Here is a 16,752-nt window from a genome sequence, read left to right as displayed (position 1 = left end):
TCGCGCGACCTCGTACGTCGCGACGTACGTTGTTAAATTCTATTTAGTCGCACGCCACGCTCCGCGCGAGCCGGAACGCGTTGCCTTTTCCTAAAATTTTACAATTCTACAAAGATTTCTGTTCAACGTTAACAATTACCTAATCGAGTGCCTGTTAAAACGTAATTTAATATTTAAAGTTTAAACAGTGATTCGCTACCGAACGACAAAACAGCTGTAATTGTGAATTCGGTTCGTATTTGAAAGGTTGCTCGTTTTCGCGTGGCTCATTTCAGTTGGCAGCACTTGGTCAGTTCGATTGTTGCCGGCACAACGGTTTCTTTGAACGTTTATCGAACAATGTAGACTTTATTGAAAGATTTATTTATCGTGTATCGTGCAAAATAGGTATTTGACACCCGGTTTTCCAAGCAAATATGCAGTGAGATAATTCCATCATAAATTTCTAGTGAAATTCCTAGTCATTGTCGATATTGTTTCTAGTCATGTGTATGTGTTCTTTTTTCTTTTTTTTTCTTTTTTGATCATTTCGATCTACATCAATATATACGGTTAATCTACATGTATGGATAAAGACTCACGATTATTCAAAATGCGAAGAATGTTATTGGACTCTCGCCGTTCTCATAATCAAGACAGCGAAAACATCGATACGACGCCATTACGCAGAAGCTCCGTCAATTTCCCGCGTGTACGTTTGCTAGAGAAGGATTTCAAATCGGTGAGTCACGCCTTTTATACGTTTTTCTATATGTTTGTGATCAATTGTAGCAAAGATTGTCTTAGTTCTGTTTATTGCTGGATGAGAGAATGTGCGTTAGTAAAATCATTTGCTAAATATCAAATATAATAATTGTCGATAAATTGAATCGTCGACTAGCATTTCCCTTTATTCTCGCAACGTAGACAAGCGTTGGACATTTTTGGGATTTCGAAGGGCATTGCATTTTTAAAAGCAAGGCACATGCCGCATAGAAACCCCAACCCTGCCTCAACGAACTCCAAAATGGTTTTGTAGTTTTTCCATACCTGAAATTAAATTACATTTTTGTTATCATGCGACATTCTCTTAAATTTACACGTGACGTTAGAATTAACATTTTACCGACCGGTAGCCTATTAATCGGCTACCAGTCGGTAAAATGTCAATGTACGAGGTCCACCAATATATATAATATGTATAATAATGTATTATGTATTATATTATATTATAATATATTTTAGTATATTGTATATTATAATATATTCACCAATATACATCAATGAACATCGAATTAATATTGCGTATAAAATGTACTAATGTTAAAACATTAGTCGAGTGCGAATGTTGCAAGAAACATGAATTTTGATTGATTTTATTTGATAGATCATAAAATGCGGTAGTACTAAAATGGAAGATTTGTTGCTTCTCGTAACAGTACCTGTAAAAGTTGATATAGATTTATAGCATGTAAAAATATTGCGATTTAAAACATGATATTCCATTAATAGTCTTTTTCAGTTTCCATTCTGTTACACGCTTCCAAAAATTTTAAAAGTATAGATTTTATATTCAACACCTACAAAGAGATTAGAATTTCTTGTAAACATAAAAATTGCTAATAATAGAAAGTTAAAGAAATTGCTTTTCTGTGAATAATGAATTCTCGATTTTTAGTACAAAAAGGAAGATGTTAAATTAGTCATTGGGATACTTAAGGCGAAAATTTGTAGAGGTAATGCCATACTGTGCATTAAAAACATAAAACATTCGAGGTGTTAAAGTGCTTGCTTCGTGAGACATATTTAACGAATATTGAGCTTCATATCCCGAGAATAGAGGCGTTCTACGATATTCTTTGCGATAGTTAGTTCCGGCATTAAATTATTATTGATGCATGGAACGCGAAGGATTCTTGGTTACGATGTTTTGCTCGTCGCTTGACTCGCAAGATCTGACTATAGCACCATTAACACTGATTTACTGCGATTCTACGCTTTTCTTTTTGTAGTCACCTGAGGCGAGAATCTTTACACTCGAGAATCTCTAACGTGTCTTCGCCTTTGTGCTTTAGGTGCTAACTGTATTACAAATTGATCGACATCGTTCTATGTATCATCAAAAAATATTGAGTATGTAATTTTCCGCAGAAAATGGAGTAGATATTCAGTAATGTGATTACAATAGTAATTTGAATTTTCGTGGAATATTAGCCATTTGTTTGATCGTTTGTAGTATTGTTAATGAATAAATATTCGAAATGAAGCTCTAATTTATATATACGTAAATAATTTTTAGTGTAAAGGCTTTTAATGATGTTGATTTGTCTCTCGATATCGCGAAGTGAATACTGATTCGTGAAGAAATCTGGAATCCTGATTGATTCTCGAGATCTCGCGAATAGTCGATTGTATGTTAAATATTGTAAACCGAAGTCTTGGTTGCCTGCAAGTCTGTTTTACGGAAGTTGGCTAGCCAATTATTTCAAAGTATAGTTGATTGTTTTAACGTAACTCGTTCAAATAATGCGAAAATCAAACGTCGATCGAAGGATTGACGCCGATTGTTTCTTTCAGCACACTTAATAAAATAGACCCGCGGGGGTCAATGACAGAAATTGACAACAAACGTACAATAACCGCGATAGGGCGCAATAGATTTCTTGTCAATAGAAAAAAAAAAAAAAAAACGGGCGAGTCGTTTGTCCGCAATCATAAATGTCGAAAAATAAGACAATAAATTTCTTCATACTGATTGAATATACCTTTGTCTATCTGATTCCATACAGATATTAAAAATTATACATATATAATTTTTTTAATACATCGCAACCGTCTCGCGGCGTTAACATTTTGAATTTCTAGTTGGAAAATCTCTTTGTTTCTTCATAAATTTATATATATTTAATAAAATAATATATAAAGTGATATACAAAATTTACAAAAACAAAAAAAAGAGATCCGAACTAATTTGAATTGAATTCATCATTTCAAATATTCAAATAGAAAACGAAGATGATGATTTAATATCTATTGTATATTAAAACTAGAAGAAACTATAACCACAGTATTTTCTATGATATTAATCGATTGTATTAAAATTTACCACAGACTCAATTATTCAAAGTTGGTGCATATGTTTTTTTTAATAAATCACTTTGTAAATTATATACTGATTCGTCAGTTTCAATCTAGCATAAAGTAAAAGAAAATCGATTAAAAATATAGAAAATTCAAGCAAATTGTATTTTCAACAAATTACGTTCAATTCCCACTTCTTTGTACCTTTGAAAGACAGAAGCCTTTCAACTTCTATTAGCGAAACTCTAAGCTCGCTGCGAGATCATCGATTAATCCGAGATACACTCTGTATATTGTATATCTCTCTGTACGGAGCGAAGCTTAAAAGGGTGTGCTGCGCTATATTAGCAGCAATATACTGCCGTCCCACATTAATGATTTCTTCGAGTTCTATAGACCGCGAGATTTACAGTGCCCGGCAGTACGGCAACATCGTACAATGATACGACTTCGTTCCCCTATGTAATACCATTTCTATCCGAACGTTCTTTTTTCGATCATGATGGGAGTTGCGCGCACCGCGTGGGACAATTTCGTCTTGTCACTTTCTGCTCTGTCGATCAGTCTGACAAGTAATCAATCGTAGAAAGATAACCTGTATGACTGACTGTCTAGGGAAACGTTGAGCCGTGCAAATGATAAACGAGCGCGAAGTTCTGCTGTTAGATCATCAAGATTACTTATGTCAGAGTAGAACGATAGAATTTTCTTGCTGTGTACATACCTAATATTTCGAGGTTTTACAATCGTTTGCAATCAACCGAGTAAATTTAAATACAATTCTATATCTTTTCCTGAACCAAATATTGGGTCCATTCTGTAAGTAATTTCGTAACTTTCAAACTCTGAAGGAAATTTTTCTATTGAAAAATTGATATGATTTCCGTGCAGAATGTTCGATTATGTTCAAATGTTATTCAAATTTTCCTAGAACGGTGTTACGAAGTTCACGTCGATTGAATCAATTCCAATCATTTGCATGTTTCTTCATTCATATTTTAGCCTTCTCTATTGCACACAGTCCTCGTTCGTATTTTTTTTCTTTTTTTCATCGTGGAAACTGTCGAAGGTGTATTCTTTCTAAGACTGACGGTGACAGCATAGATATACGCTTCCGTCGAACAATAGTGGCTTCGTCGAGGAGAATAATGCAAACGGTAGTGCAGTATCGAAATACCTTCTCGTATTGTCAACTTGTAGAATTAACCTCTTATCTCGAAAATGTACAATGGCAGTTAAAAGCGTCGTGGCGCCCCGTAACTCCTCATTGACGTCGTGAATGTCGAAACTTATACTGACATCACTTCTTCGTTCCATTTTTGCCACGTATCTTTCACTGAACATCCTCCGAAGTTAAACATCCTTCTACCATTGAACAGCCTTCGAAAGTTTTATGTTTCAATTTCTGAAGCTATTTTGGAAGCTTCTTTTGTTGTCTTCCGTGTTTTCATTCTCACCAAGTACAATCGAAGTTTCTTCGTACACGGTTTCTTCGACTAAAAAATATTGCGAGCCATCGTGCAAGCACTTCCTTACTGTCCATTTTCTCGACGGTTATTTTAGAAGCAGCGTGAGTTGCAAACGTCGCTATCGTCGTATCGTATATCTCGGTTAAAAGTAGACCACGCGCTGCAAGTGCCCTTTTCTTTGCATATAGATGAAGTTCTTGTCGGCTCTTTTTTGAGATATACATCCTGCCAACCGCGTGTTATTATAGACTCCGCGATAATTCCGTATTAGCGGCTAGAAATTTTTCGCAGTTTTACGAGGTCGGCTCTTCTATGGTATTACAAGCAGATTTCCATGGGCTATTAAGGCCTTTGCTATAACAGGCATCTCGCTGAAACCTTTTTTCAGTAGACGTAGCAATAACAGTTGACTTTCATTGCGATATGTGCGGAGCTTCATCGATTGCTCGTTGAGAAAATAAAGTAGTGTTTTATCTATTGGTTTAGTACCATCCTTTGGGGATTGGCACACCGTTTCAACATCGTTTCGACGCCTTTCGTGCGATTACCATTTTTTCCGACAACTACCAATTAGGCTTCTTAATGTTGCTCTCGGTACGTGAAAAGTTTCCCAAGTAGTACAGTAGCTTTACAACTTTATTATCGTAATTATTGGCTTTCAAAAGTTGATTTAATATTCTGTCACATGTTAGCTAACAGCTTTTACTGTAAACACATTTTGTCAGAAATATTGTTGTTTCAGAGAGTGTATTATTGCTTTCAGAAAAATAAAATTGAAGTTATTAAAAATATATATATATATCTCGAAATAAAATACAATAAAATTGAAGTTATTAAAATATCGAAGTTATATATATCGAAGATGTTAGATGATATTAAACACGGTACAGAGAAATAACTGGGGTTTCCCGTGCAATAATCGAACAACTTGGTCGACGGTTGGGCGTGTGCACTCGGTGCAAGTCGAGGACAAAAAGAACGAAGAAAAAGAAGAAGATGCAAGGGTGGATCTTCCCGGCCTCGTATATTTCTGCGTTGTTGCATAAATACACGCGCGCATTTAAATAAGGCTGTATTTCTGCGAGATGTTAATAAATTCGTAGCCGCGGCTATATAACGCGGACTATGCTGTTAAGCGAAGAGGGGAACGCTCGAGGCAGCGAGATCATTCGCAATTATTACAGCCCGATTTCATACGACTAGGTACGGGATATTGGTTATTCGTAGTAAAGGTGGAATTTTATAGTTGGTCGCCTGATGAAAAATTCTATCGTTTGATCTCGCCTGAATTTGATTTATGACGATCATCGAGATTCCACGGAGAACAGGAATCTTACTTTTATTAGGTAGTTATGTAAATATTTTGACGTTGATGAGCAGTTATCGAGGACGTTCACCGTGTATTTGTTTTTTTTTTCTTTTTGTCGAAATATTAGCGAGAATATTTGAAAACGAAGATCGAATTTTTTGCAAAATGTTATTGCATTGAATTACGATCGAAGCTCAATGAATTGTTGAACTATCTTTGGTTAGGTAATAAATCGCACATTGCAGTTCTTAGAAAGCTTTTTCATAAAAATCTTTTTTTATTGATGAAGAAAGTGGTTTGTTTTTTGGCTCAAGAGTTCTCGTGTAGTGTAACACGCGAAATATTAGATTCTTTGATTTCCTGATTTCTTAGATTCTCTCCTATCTGTTTCTTGGAGATACAAGTTTCAAATTGTGACAGTACTTTTCTACTTTCATTGAAATGCAATTTTAGTATGCTGTACCAATAATTTTCAAGGACCACGTTTATCAAAAAAGAAAAACAAGAAAAGAAAAATGAAATTCATGAAATTTAGAAACCTTTCGTGACTAGATCTATAAATATCAATATCACCGTGTTTAGAAATTGATTTAGACATCCTACACGACTCGTCGAGTTATTTTCACCTGCGAGTCAGTCACGCGAGAATTCGCATTTTTCTTCACCAATTTTAGCTCTTCTTTCCCACGTGCTGTTGGTTCGTTTTACGAACAAGACTCGAACGAGCCCCCTTTTCATCGCCGCTCTATCCCACGTTCGTTTGCATTCATTTCCACTCGATCTCTCCGATCTCCGATATATTCTGCGAGTGTTTTACGATCATCCCGTTCGAGCGGCTTTTAGTATCAATTTGTCGAACACGAAGAGCCGACGCTCGCTTTGCATCGAGCTACGGTACTCGAATTTCGTACATATCCCGTGGTCGCGGTGATCGGGACGATTAAATTTGTATGCCCGTTAAAACACAATGCTTGTTGCACGGTCGTCAGAGGTGACTTGAAAAAAAAAAAAAAAAGGAAGAAAACTTCTTCTGCACAGTGTCGTTCGGTTCGGCCGACAAGAATACTCTTCGGTTAGCAAAAGAGCAGCTTATGCTCGAGCGATGCAGCATATGCTCGAACATCGGTCGCGTAGCGGGTGGTTGCTCTCGAGTAACTAGAACACTGGAGAAGATTCTCTCTCTCTCTCTCTCTCTCTCTCTCTCTCTCTCTCTCTCTTTCTCTGGTCCGGATCTCGTGCTACACGAACGATCGTACCCCGAACGAGCGTCGAATAAATTTCCGAACTGACCAATTTGCCGTTTCAGGCATACGAAACTTGTTCCGGGGAGTAAACGCTCGCACGCGGATAATAAACGATCATCGGCTCGTCAGGAAGTCTTTAATACCGCGGATACCGCTAGCCATGATGGTTTAACGCCTTGTACCGTCTCGGCTTCCCCCGGTTTAATAAGCATTAACGCTGCGTGGCCGCAATAATTTCTGGCGTTCTTTCTCGTTCGAGATCGCCGGCCGTTTTCCCCGCGACACGGACGTGTTCGTGTTTCCACCGGCCGTGTGGTTCGCCGCGAATTATTGCCGAACCGATAACGATCTAGAGTAATCCACCGGTATTGCAACCGGCGCGCGATGTTAACGTTATTAGAAGGACGATAAATATGTAAGGAATATGACAGACTTATAATTAACTTACTCACACGTCGGTCGTGTCGTGATTCTTGTCCGGGGGTTCACTTAAAATTCCAAGCTTCTGTAACACGCTTCGAAGCGTACGCGCCAGCGCATATCTCGCGCGTTCGTTCACGATGATTAAATCGATCGTCGATTACCTTTTTTTTCTCTTTTTCTTCTTTTCCTTCTTCGCCACCGTACACGCTGCGTCCGTCTTGACAGCTTGGCCGTGATGAATAAGGCGGTTGCGCGGCCAGTCCTTCGCCTGACTCTCTTTTTGAATCGATTTTCATTAACGACGTTCCAAAAGCTTCCATGTAAATCGATACACGATATAGTCCGCGAGCCCTTCTTCTTTGGATATCCCATTAAACGTTAATTTAGAGGATGTAAATCATCGAACTTAACGAGTCACGTTCATGACTGGTTGCAGTTCTGAGTGAAAAAAAAGAAAAAAAAAAAAAAAATAAAGAAAAGAATTCACCGAGCGTAAAAACGCCGTTGCCGCGAAATCACGTCCCTTTTTGGCCAATGAGGTTGTAAAAAGTCACCCGCGGTGTGCCAGTTCGCGTGCAATTAGTTTTCATCGCCCGATGACTCTACGTTCGCAAACGAGAACGAGGCTTTACGTTATCTCTCTTTCGCGACTCTTACAAGCTGACGATTCATCGTCGAAACGATACGGTTATGCCACCGGTTTATTGCGGCGCGCGCTGAGGATCACTTGGGACTTAGCAGGCCAGTAGGATTCATACACAGCCACCACAGGACCACTAAGGCCCAAATCACCCTCAGCTTTTACTGGTCCCTTTGCACGGCGCAACGCCCAAAACTGGACTGGTGTGCAAGGTCCGCTGGTCTCATCCTCGTTTCATCGTGTTCGTATTGTTATCCTCCTTGTACTTGTCAGCGTTCCTCTCTGTAACGAAAAGTATTAAGCAGTTTAGTGGTGAATAATTTCTCCACGGTCGTGCGAGATCGTAAACTCTACGCGCGTGCGTGTTGGTGTTCTTCAACTATTACGGTGGAACGTCGTCGGTTTTTTACGAGTCGTTCCACCTTTACATTTTTAACCCTCCTGTGCTCTTTCAGTTGTTTCGATCCTATTGCGTCTTTCTTTCTTTTTCCCCCCTTTATCGTTCGCAAATCTCTTAAGTTAAGAGAAAACAAGCAAACACTCGTTTTCATCGCGCGACGTCCCCTTTCAGTTCTTCGCCGCGGATATTCTCGTTTGTTAAATCTCGAGGGTCGAGATGAATTGGAAAATGAGGACAAGAGTTGGAGTTACGTCGAATATTCGAGTCAACGAGTTTGTGTATTCTGTAGGATGTTAACACTGGAAATATCGTAGAGACTAAGAAATTGATCCAATTAAAATCCCTCTCGATGACGAAAATCTAAGATCCACGTGGATTTTTTGGTCAAACGAGTATTAGACTAAAATTTTCATTTCCTTCGATGAATTAGCGTTAACAAGTACAGCATCGTATTCTAGCGATTCGAGCTACGATCGACCGCTAGCCGAGATTTAATTGTAAACGAACGTGATCGGTTTGGCGAGCTGCGCATACATCATCGAATTGCCTTGTAATTATAACGTTGACCAGTTGACTGCCAGTTGACATTATTTATTACATTATACGCTATAGGTAATAACTGACTGACCAGCGGCGTGTATGTCGTGTAATACGCCAAAGCGTTATTCATAGAGCTGTCTATGGCTGCTACGATTTACGGATACAACGATTCGACAACTTGTCTGAAACGAGTTCACGGTACCGCTCGATATTTATACGATCGAACAGAAATTCGCGTGTTCGCCAGGAACTTATTATAATTCATCCTGACCCACTTCGCGTGCTGGGTGAACTTTTCATGGAAAGTACATGGAAAGTTTGTGCACGGAACACGATGTGCGAACGTTCGGAAGTGTCTCACGGTTTTTCGTTTTATTCCAATTTACGCGGGGCAAGCTCGTTAAGATACGAAGTATAAGACCAAAAATGTATAGATGTAACGAAAAGAAGAAATAGAGAAACGAAAATGGAACAACTACTTGGAAATTTATATTTTACAGAGAATCGTGCGTCGTGGAAAATATCGAAAACACCGCGACTTCAGACGATTTCTACTTATAGAGTGAAGTTGCACAAGAAGATACTTGTTCTCTAATGGCACGAGATAAGACTCGACACTTCACACATAAGAGGTAGATAATCGTTGATTTCGGGGAGAGTTTCTTCATTACTGTCTCGACTTGGGACAATTATCGAGTTGGTGCAATCTGTACTCGCGGGCCATTTAACGCCTCGTGGGATTCGCGATTCGTCGAATTAATAATCCAATCGTTTTTGTTGCTACTCGAGCAACAGTCTTTCTCTCTCTCTCTCTCTCTCTTTCGAGCGTGTTTCCAGAGCTGGCCGGTGTGCCCTGTCATTGACACTTTCCTCGGTGTTGCAACCGCACTCAGGCTAGATCGTGCATTGCCACTTCTCGTCGGGCAATTAATCCGGGGAGCTCGGTTTAATCTCTCGCCGCTCCCGAGCTCTGTTATTTATTGTTACTCGTGCTCGATAAGAGCGTCTTGAGCCGTGCACCGGTGCACTTCATCGGCGCGTATCTCGCGACTATTATCGAGCCGGTTAATTAGATCTCTCGCAATTGCTCGGATTCCATTGCTCGGCCACGGAGTTTCGTTACTCCGCTTTCGTCATGGATCGTGGTGCACCGCGCTCCCAATCGATAGATCGCGCTGAAAGGAGAATAAAAGTAACCGAACCCGAAGCGAGCCCGTTCTTCGCATAAAAAACGCTACGTTGCGTGTTGTCGATTTTACGTCGGTTACGATTATCGAAACTCGCAGCAATTTTTCCGCGAAAATTACGGCGTAATGCCCTGCAGAATCAGATCGATTCAGGTATATGGAGAGAAAAGGGTGCTCGCTAGAGATCGCATTAAGCACGTTCGTTTGTAGCAGGCATTTCTTGCACCCTTCCCCTTCCCAAGACTTCCCAAGAGAACCACCGAGAAAAGTAAGTTGGGACACGGGGTGATTTAAGCAGTCGGGTTGGACGGTAAGCACACAGCAAATGAGCATCGTGCGAGCTAAGGTGCCAGTGCCGTGGTGGAGGCCATAGTGGGGGAGATGGAAGGTAGCCAAGGTCCTTGCACGAAGGGGGAAAAAACATCCTGACTGGCTTATTAACGAGATTCAAACAAGTAGTAACCCCCTCTCCGCCGCCAGCTGAATTCTAATCGGGTTTCTCAAACGGCGTGTGTGTGTGTGTAACCCTTGATATATTTAAACCGGGCTCCTCGTTGCTTTCTTTGTTGCAACATGGCAGAAGTAGACAGCGTGGGTAAATGAAATCGTAGAAAATAATATTTCGGTGTGTGCGCTCGGTCAGTGAAAATCACGTTCGATCGTTTCTTTCATATGCGGGAATCCCCGAGGGCTCGGGCGCTCGTGCTTTTTGTTGCGTGGAACTCTTGCGATTTCTTTTCCGTTTTCTTTCTTTCTTTGGAATCTCCGCCGTCTCTGAACGCCGAGGGGAATCTCATTCACACTTGCTTTGCATTTCATTCAATCTTCTTAATGTGTGTTCCGACTCGCTGCTTGCTCGCGCGCTTATTCAACGCGTTCCTTTCATTCTCCTCGAGCTGCTTCTTCTTCTTCTTCTTCTTCTTCTTCTTCTTGGAGAGAGAGAGATTCGTTGGAGGAACAAATTTTCAATTCCCCTCGTAATCGTATTAGTTTAAGTTTCCATTTCTCACGACGTCGCTTCGATTAGTTTCAATATCGTCGTGGCTCGAATCGCGTACACGCGCGACGAAAGATAAAGATCTTGAAAGTGGTAGAAGAGAGTCGTGAATCAAGGTTAGACGTTTTGTATTTTCTGCAGACGCGTTGCCGCGTTTATCGACCGATAGATTCGCGTTCGCCGTGTCTCACTCGCGGCTTATTCGTAATTAGTCGCGAGGCAACGAGACTAATTGGGAATCGTAAAAAATCCGATGGCGGCCAGGCTGCGGCGCATGTACCGGAAATTACTCTTTGGCAAATGACCGAGGCCTCCGGGCAAATTCATTTCGCCCGTTTCATCTGCTTCTGTCTCGGATATCTCGTTCCGCGATTCGTTGAAATTTCTCTCGCGAACGAGCGCGTCTTGTTGTCAATTCCGCTTCTGAACGAACCGTATAACTTCTAAATGCAATCTTCGCGAGCGGAATCGGGCGCTTCTTTTTAGTCTTCTTTGACTCGTTGGGTTTTTTTCCATCAAAACGTTCTGGCGAAACTGTTACGTTTTCACTGAACGATTCAACGAGAGAAGAATCGCCGATCGTGGCCACTCGTGAGCTCGCGAGGTTGCAGCAAAAGAGTCCCTCGCATAAATCCAGCCGTTATCCAAATCAAATCTCCACAGCCAAGCGAGGAACTCACTTATTCCTCACTTGAGTTTATACTCGAGCGGCCAACGCGAGAGAAGGAGAAAAGGGTTAAGAAAGAAGCGGAAAGAGAGAACGATAGATAGATAGAGAGAGGGTTTGTCCAAAGCCCGGGGCAATCTCTCGGACATTCCGGAAATTAACAATTATGATGCTGCTTACTATCATTACGCGTTAAATATCGTGGAAGCAGCCAGTAAAACTTAATGACGCCATATGGCATCGAGCAGAGGGAAAACGAAAAGCTCGAAGACGTTCAGGAGAACGAAGGTATATTCTCGATCCCGAGCACGGCGCAACGTGTTACAGGCTAGTAATTAATGTATTACGGTAATGAGCAGTTCACGTGCCAGAAGGAGTTGTAATTTAGGGATCCAAGAAGCGAATCTTACAATCAGCGTCGCGGCTAGTCGAGATTTCTACTTTTTCTCCTTCGTTTTTCCGTTCTTTTCACTTCTGCTCGTCTATACATATATGCGTGCATGTGTGTATACACTGGATCATCCTACGAGTGACATGGTTTTTTTCTCGAACTGAGAATTTTCATTTTTCGAAATAATGAAAATCGTTATTGAGAGAATTTTTTGTAAAATTGGTGTGGAAAATTTCGTTCACTCTGAATCTTTATTCTTCCTAAAAAGTGTTTTAAATACCTGACTTGAAACCGATAGTACAACAATAATAATAGCAAAGAATTTTGTTCAAAATAACCTAAAGTTATTTTACATTTTTCTTTCTTTTTTTTTTTTTTTGGAAGTCTAGAAAACACGAATCATAGTTTTCTTATATACTTTCCATGCCTTTTTTTCCCTCGCGATGATATAATTGCCCATCAGAGGGTCTCACGTAGAAGAGAGTAATGAACAACGAAATAAATAATAAATTTCTTATTTTCAAAATCAACCGATTGATAGTACTTGTGGGATGACACGGTGTTAGTTATGTGCGCACGTGTGCATTGGTGTTTCACCTTCGAGGAACTGGCGTGGCCCGTGGTCCGCGGACTTCCGGCACACTCGTTGAATCGCACGGCGCGCATAAGCTCGAGTACGGTAGGACGGGTAGGATGCCTCCGTTTGAAACACTTCTGTGGTCCAGCTACGTGAATAAGTTGAACGGACAGTCGTTAAATGCTTCCGACAGGTCTGAACGTCGGTAACCACTGGGCCCTCGGGAGGAGAAGGGAGCGGACAAGCAGAAAGAGCCGCTCGCTTCGATCGGACAGTCCCGACAGACGTCGTGATTATTACGTGCGACGTGTTTGATCATGCGCGCCTTTATTGTTTTGGACCGAGTTTCGGATACACGTTCGTCGCAACCACCACGGCCTCTCCGAATTTATCGTGCAGGTGGTAGGCGCTTTCAGACTCGCTCGAAAGTGTTTTTTTTACTTCGTTAAATTTCTACTTCGAGTATTTAGACTTTAGCGATGATATCGACGGGGATTGTAGTTAAAAATTTCTTTAGTTGTTAAAGTGTCAAAGTGAGGTTGAGCTTGAAATGTCTGTTTTTTTTTTTTTTCCTTTTTTCGATGTCGAAGAGGAAATATCAGGTTGACCGAAAAAACATTTTTTTTCCAGTACGAGTGAAAAGCATGACTCTTTCATTAGACAATATATCGTTCATTTGCTTCCATCACCTTTGTCAAGTTTATGGTTTCGCGTTCGAAAAGGTTCTTATCTTTTTCGGCAAAAGAATAGTTCCAAGGACGATTTGTTATTCTCACCAGGCAGTGAAATAATGTCGTAGCTTTAAGGTTCCTTTACGATACGCATCAGATACCTAATTCTTCTTTACGAGCTTGTACAGCGTCTTTTTCGTTCTCGGAAGTAGCGCAACAAAATATGAATCGACGCCAAACAAACAATTGTCAATAAAATCGTGTAGTTTCTTTTTCTAGAAGCAAGCTCGAACAATTAGTTGTCAGGTTACGCGATGAATTTGTGGTTTAAAATGAAGTCGATTACATTATAAGATATATTTATCTATTAAAAAAAAAGAAAGAGACCAACCCAATATCGTTAAAAAATGGAGCCCGGAGTTAAGCCTATCTAATACAATCAACGAGGTACGTTGGAAACGTGAAACGAAGAGAAAGTGTTCATTTAGATAGGGAGCATCGATAGAGAAGAGGGAAGTCTTACGAAAATTAATACGTTACGTCGTGTAATTTCTTATCCTACCGGCTGGAATGGCTGGTCGCGATAAAGAATGACTCTGGGCGAATAATTTACGTTGGCAGGGAGTTTCGTATATTAGATATTAATACATAATGTTTGTTAAAGGTCGTGTATTATGCTCTATTCCGCGAATAAACCAGTTATAATTTCATGTATACGACGCCATTATCGTTCCACGTTGGTGTGCATAACCGCCGACTATTATCGTTCGGTATGCTCGAGTATTGCAAACGCTTTGACTTAATTGGCAAATCAGAGGGATTAAACGTCGTTTAACCGTAGCCGAAATAATAAACTCAACCTTACAACCCATTATTCTCGATGTTATTATCTCCGGATTAAAAACATACGATGGAAAATTGAAATGCTTCCAACTCTTACGTCCTGCTCCTCTTTCTCATCCTCTTCCTTTCTCCTTGTACTCGCGAAATTTTTGCTTTCCTCGAAGCAATTTCGCCTTCTCTCTCGTGTCTGCGTGTGACTGAGAAACGGGCATGATAAAAGTCGCTGGTAACGCAAGCTTACAACCAATCGTTGCAATGTTATCGCGTTCTTCGAACATTGAATCTTATACGAGTTATGCTTTCAATTTTTTCATCAGCTTCCGTTTGCGTTCTCTTCCTTTTGCGAAAAATTTCCCCCCCCCCTCTCTCTCTCTCTCGGATATTCTCTCCTTTCATATTTCCGCGCGACCAAGTAACGATGGTAATAAAAGTCGACCCGCGCTTTTCCTCGAACAGTCGACGCATCGATTAGGATATCGCAGCAAATTCCGTTGTTATTGCCTTCGTCCGGGCAGTCTGTTGTTAACTTTCGATCATTTCGAGAGGCACCGCTGCCGATCGATTATTAATTAACTTATCTCAAGCAGTCATTGCGACACAATGTGTGTGTGTATGTGTGTGTGTGTGTGTGTGTGTGTCTGTGTATGCGCGCGCGCACAAGCATCTCTTCTATCTCAGTGTCGAGAGCATCGCGCCACCGTGCCACCAGATTTTATCTGCGTGAGAAAACGGATCCGCGAAACGTTTCTACGATCGAGCTCTTTGCTACGATCCGATCGATCGCCCATCAGTTATAATATACTCGCCAAACGAAAGGCGAGAGACGCGATCGCTCGAACTCCTTTGACGATCGTCTTGAACATTGGGTGATTCGATTCTCCCCTTGGGACCGATCGGACTTCTAACATAGCACGATTAATATTTATTAGAAGCCTCCTCGTTCGGTGTACGCTTCTCTGTTTCTGGTCTTTCGGCCGGGTGAATCAAGAAAAGTGGAGATTCCTGCGGAGAGGTACGTTGTTAACGGCGAATCTTTTTCCACGGATAATGGTTGCTTACGCCAGCGTAATTGTAGTTTCCAGCTATTAATACGAGATATTCGAATGGAAGCCACTCGTTAAAATGCCTCGAGGTACAGGTTTCGCGGTTTTTCGATTTTTCGCCGACGAAATAATGGCGGTAATATCGTGGTTGCATTTAGTACGCGACTATTGTATTAGTGTGCGAATTGAGTGGCGTGTAAAATACCGGAAATGATTATTTTCGGAATTTTTTCTTCTTTTCTTCTATTAATCCTTGCCGCATTCGTGATCTTCGAAACCAGTTTTATTCCTGCCAGATATGGAACGTGTACGAAAATTTCCTCTTCAAGTAGAATATGTCGTTTTACCTCTGGACAACAGGTTTTTTTTTCTTTAGATGGGCATAAGTATTAGAAAGTTCCGCAGCATATTAGAAATTAAAAACGTGACTACATGCGTAACGAGGAGGCATGATTTACCGTGATCGAGTTGAAGAACGAGGGAATGATAATTGTAAATCACAGCCGTGGCAAGGAAAGCCTCGTTTTTAAGACCGTAACTATAATTTGCGTTAATGTCGTCTACGGTTTAAGACACTTTCCATGATTCTGTGTAAATAACTATCTTGCGCATTGTGTACACCTTTCACTTAGCTTTTTGCGATCGAACGAACGAATTGCTCCAATTATTTATGCTGGTCAACACTGGACAAATAATATCTTACTCCAGGTTAAGCTTTTAGAGATTTTTTTTTTTTAATTTTTCAAGCGTTTAATGTTTAATATTGGAATTTTTCTATGCCTTTCATAATGTTACGAATAAATTGTATAAAATTAATTTTTGGCGAATTAATTTTTGTGCGATTGAAGATTGGACAAAATATTATGTGGTTTAACAAGATTTATTTTTTTACGATTTTAGCTTTCTATAAAGTAATAACTTTTGGAGTATATCCTGTATTTATACTTTTTACACGCATATTGACGTATGAATGCAACAACTCAAAAGAATGAATACCTCACGTTTTATTCAGGGAAATTTTTCAAACGTTCTTTTATGTTCACATGAAAGTTTTATACTTCATTATTTAAAAATATGATATTAACAAGCTCATCATTCATTAAAGATCACAGAAGAAACTGTACAGTTTCAATATTACAAGAAGAGCTAGGTAGTGAAAACATTATAAAAAAATAAACTTTACCCCACCGTCTAATCTTCTCAAAGCTATTTACGTTCATTTTAACGTTCAGTAACCTTTTTACAAGAAAAAAAAAAGAAGAAAAGAAGATATATTAAATCGCGTGTATGA

At 40.1% G+C, this 16,752-nt stretch overlaps 1 protein-coding gene across 3 annotated transcripts in view; it reads left to right on the top strand.

The window, feature by feature from the left end:
• Positions 1–65: 65 nt before the first annotated feature.
• LOC122536230 (cell division cycle 20.4, cofactor of APC complex-like) overlaps positions 66–16,752 on the top strand; it is a 318,886-nt gene continuing 302,199 nt past the window's right edge. For all 3 annotated transcript variants that reach the window (XM_043668422.1, XM_043668421.1, XM_043668420.1), the window contains exon 1: positions 66–721. In XM_043668422.1, the coding sequence (XP_043524357.1) occupies positions 566–721 (156 nt within the window). In that variant the 5' untranslated portion in view covers positions 66–565. The remainder of the gene's footprint in view (positions 722–16,752) is intronic.

Source organism: Frieseomelitta varia, unplaced genomic scaffold (genome assembly GCF_011392965.1).
Source record: "Frieseomelitta varia isolate USP_RPSP 00005682 unplaced genomic scaffold, Fvar_1.2 scaffold_816, whole genome shotgun sequence".
NCBI lineage: Eukaryota > Metazoa > Arthropoda > Insecta > Hymenoptera > Apidae > Frieseomelitta > Frieseomelitta varia.
The sequence above is the reverse complement of the archived record's forward strand: the minus strand, read 5'-3'. Positions and strand labels throughout refer to the sequence as shown.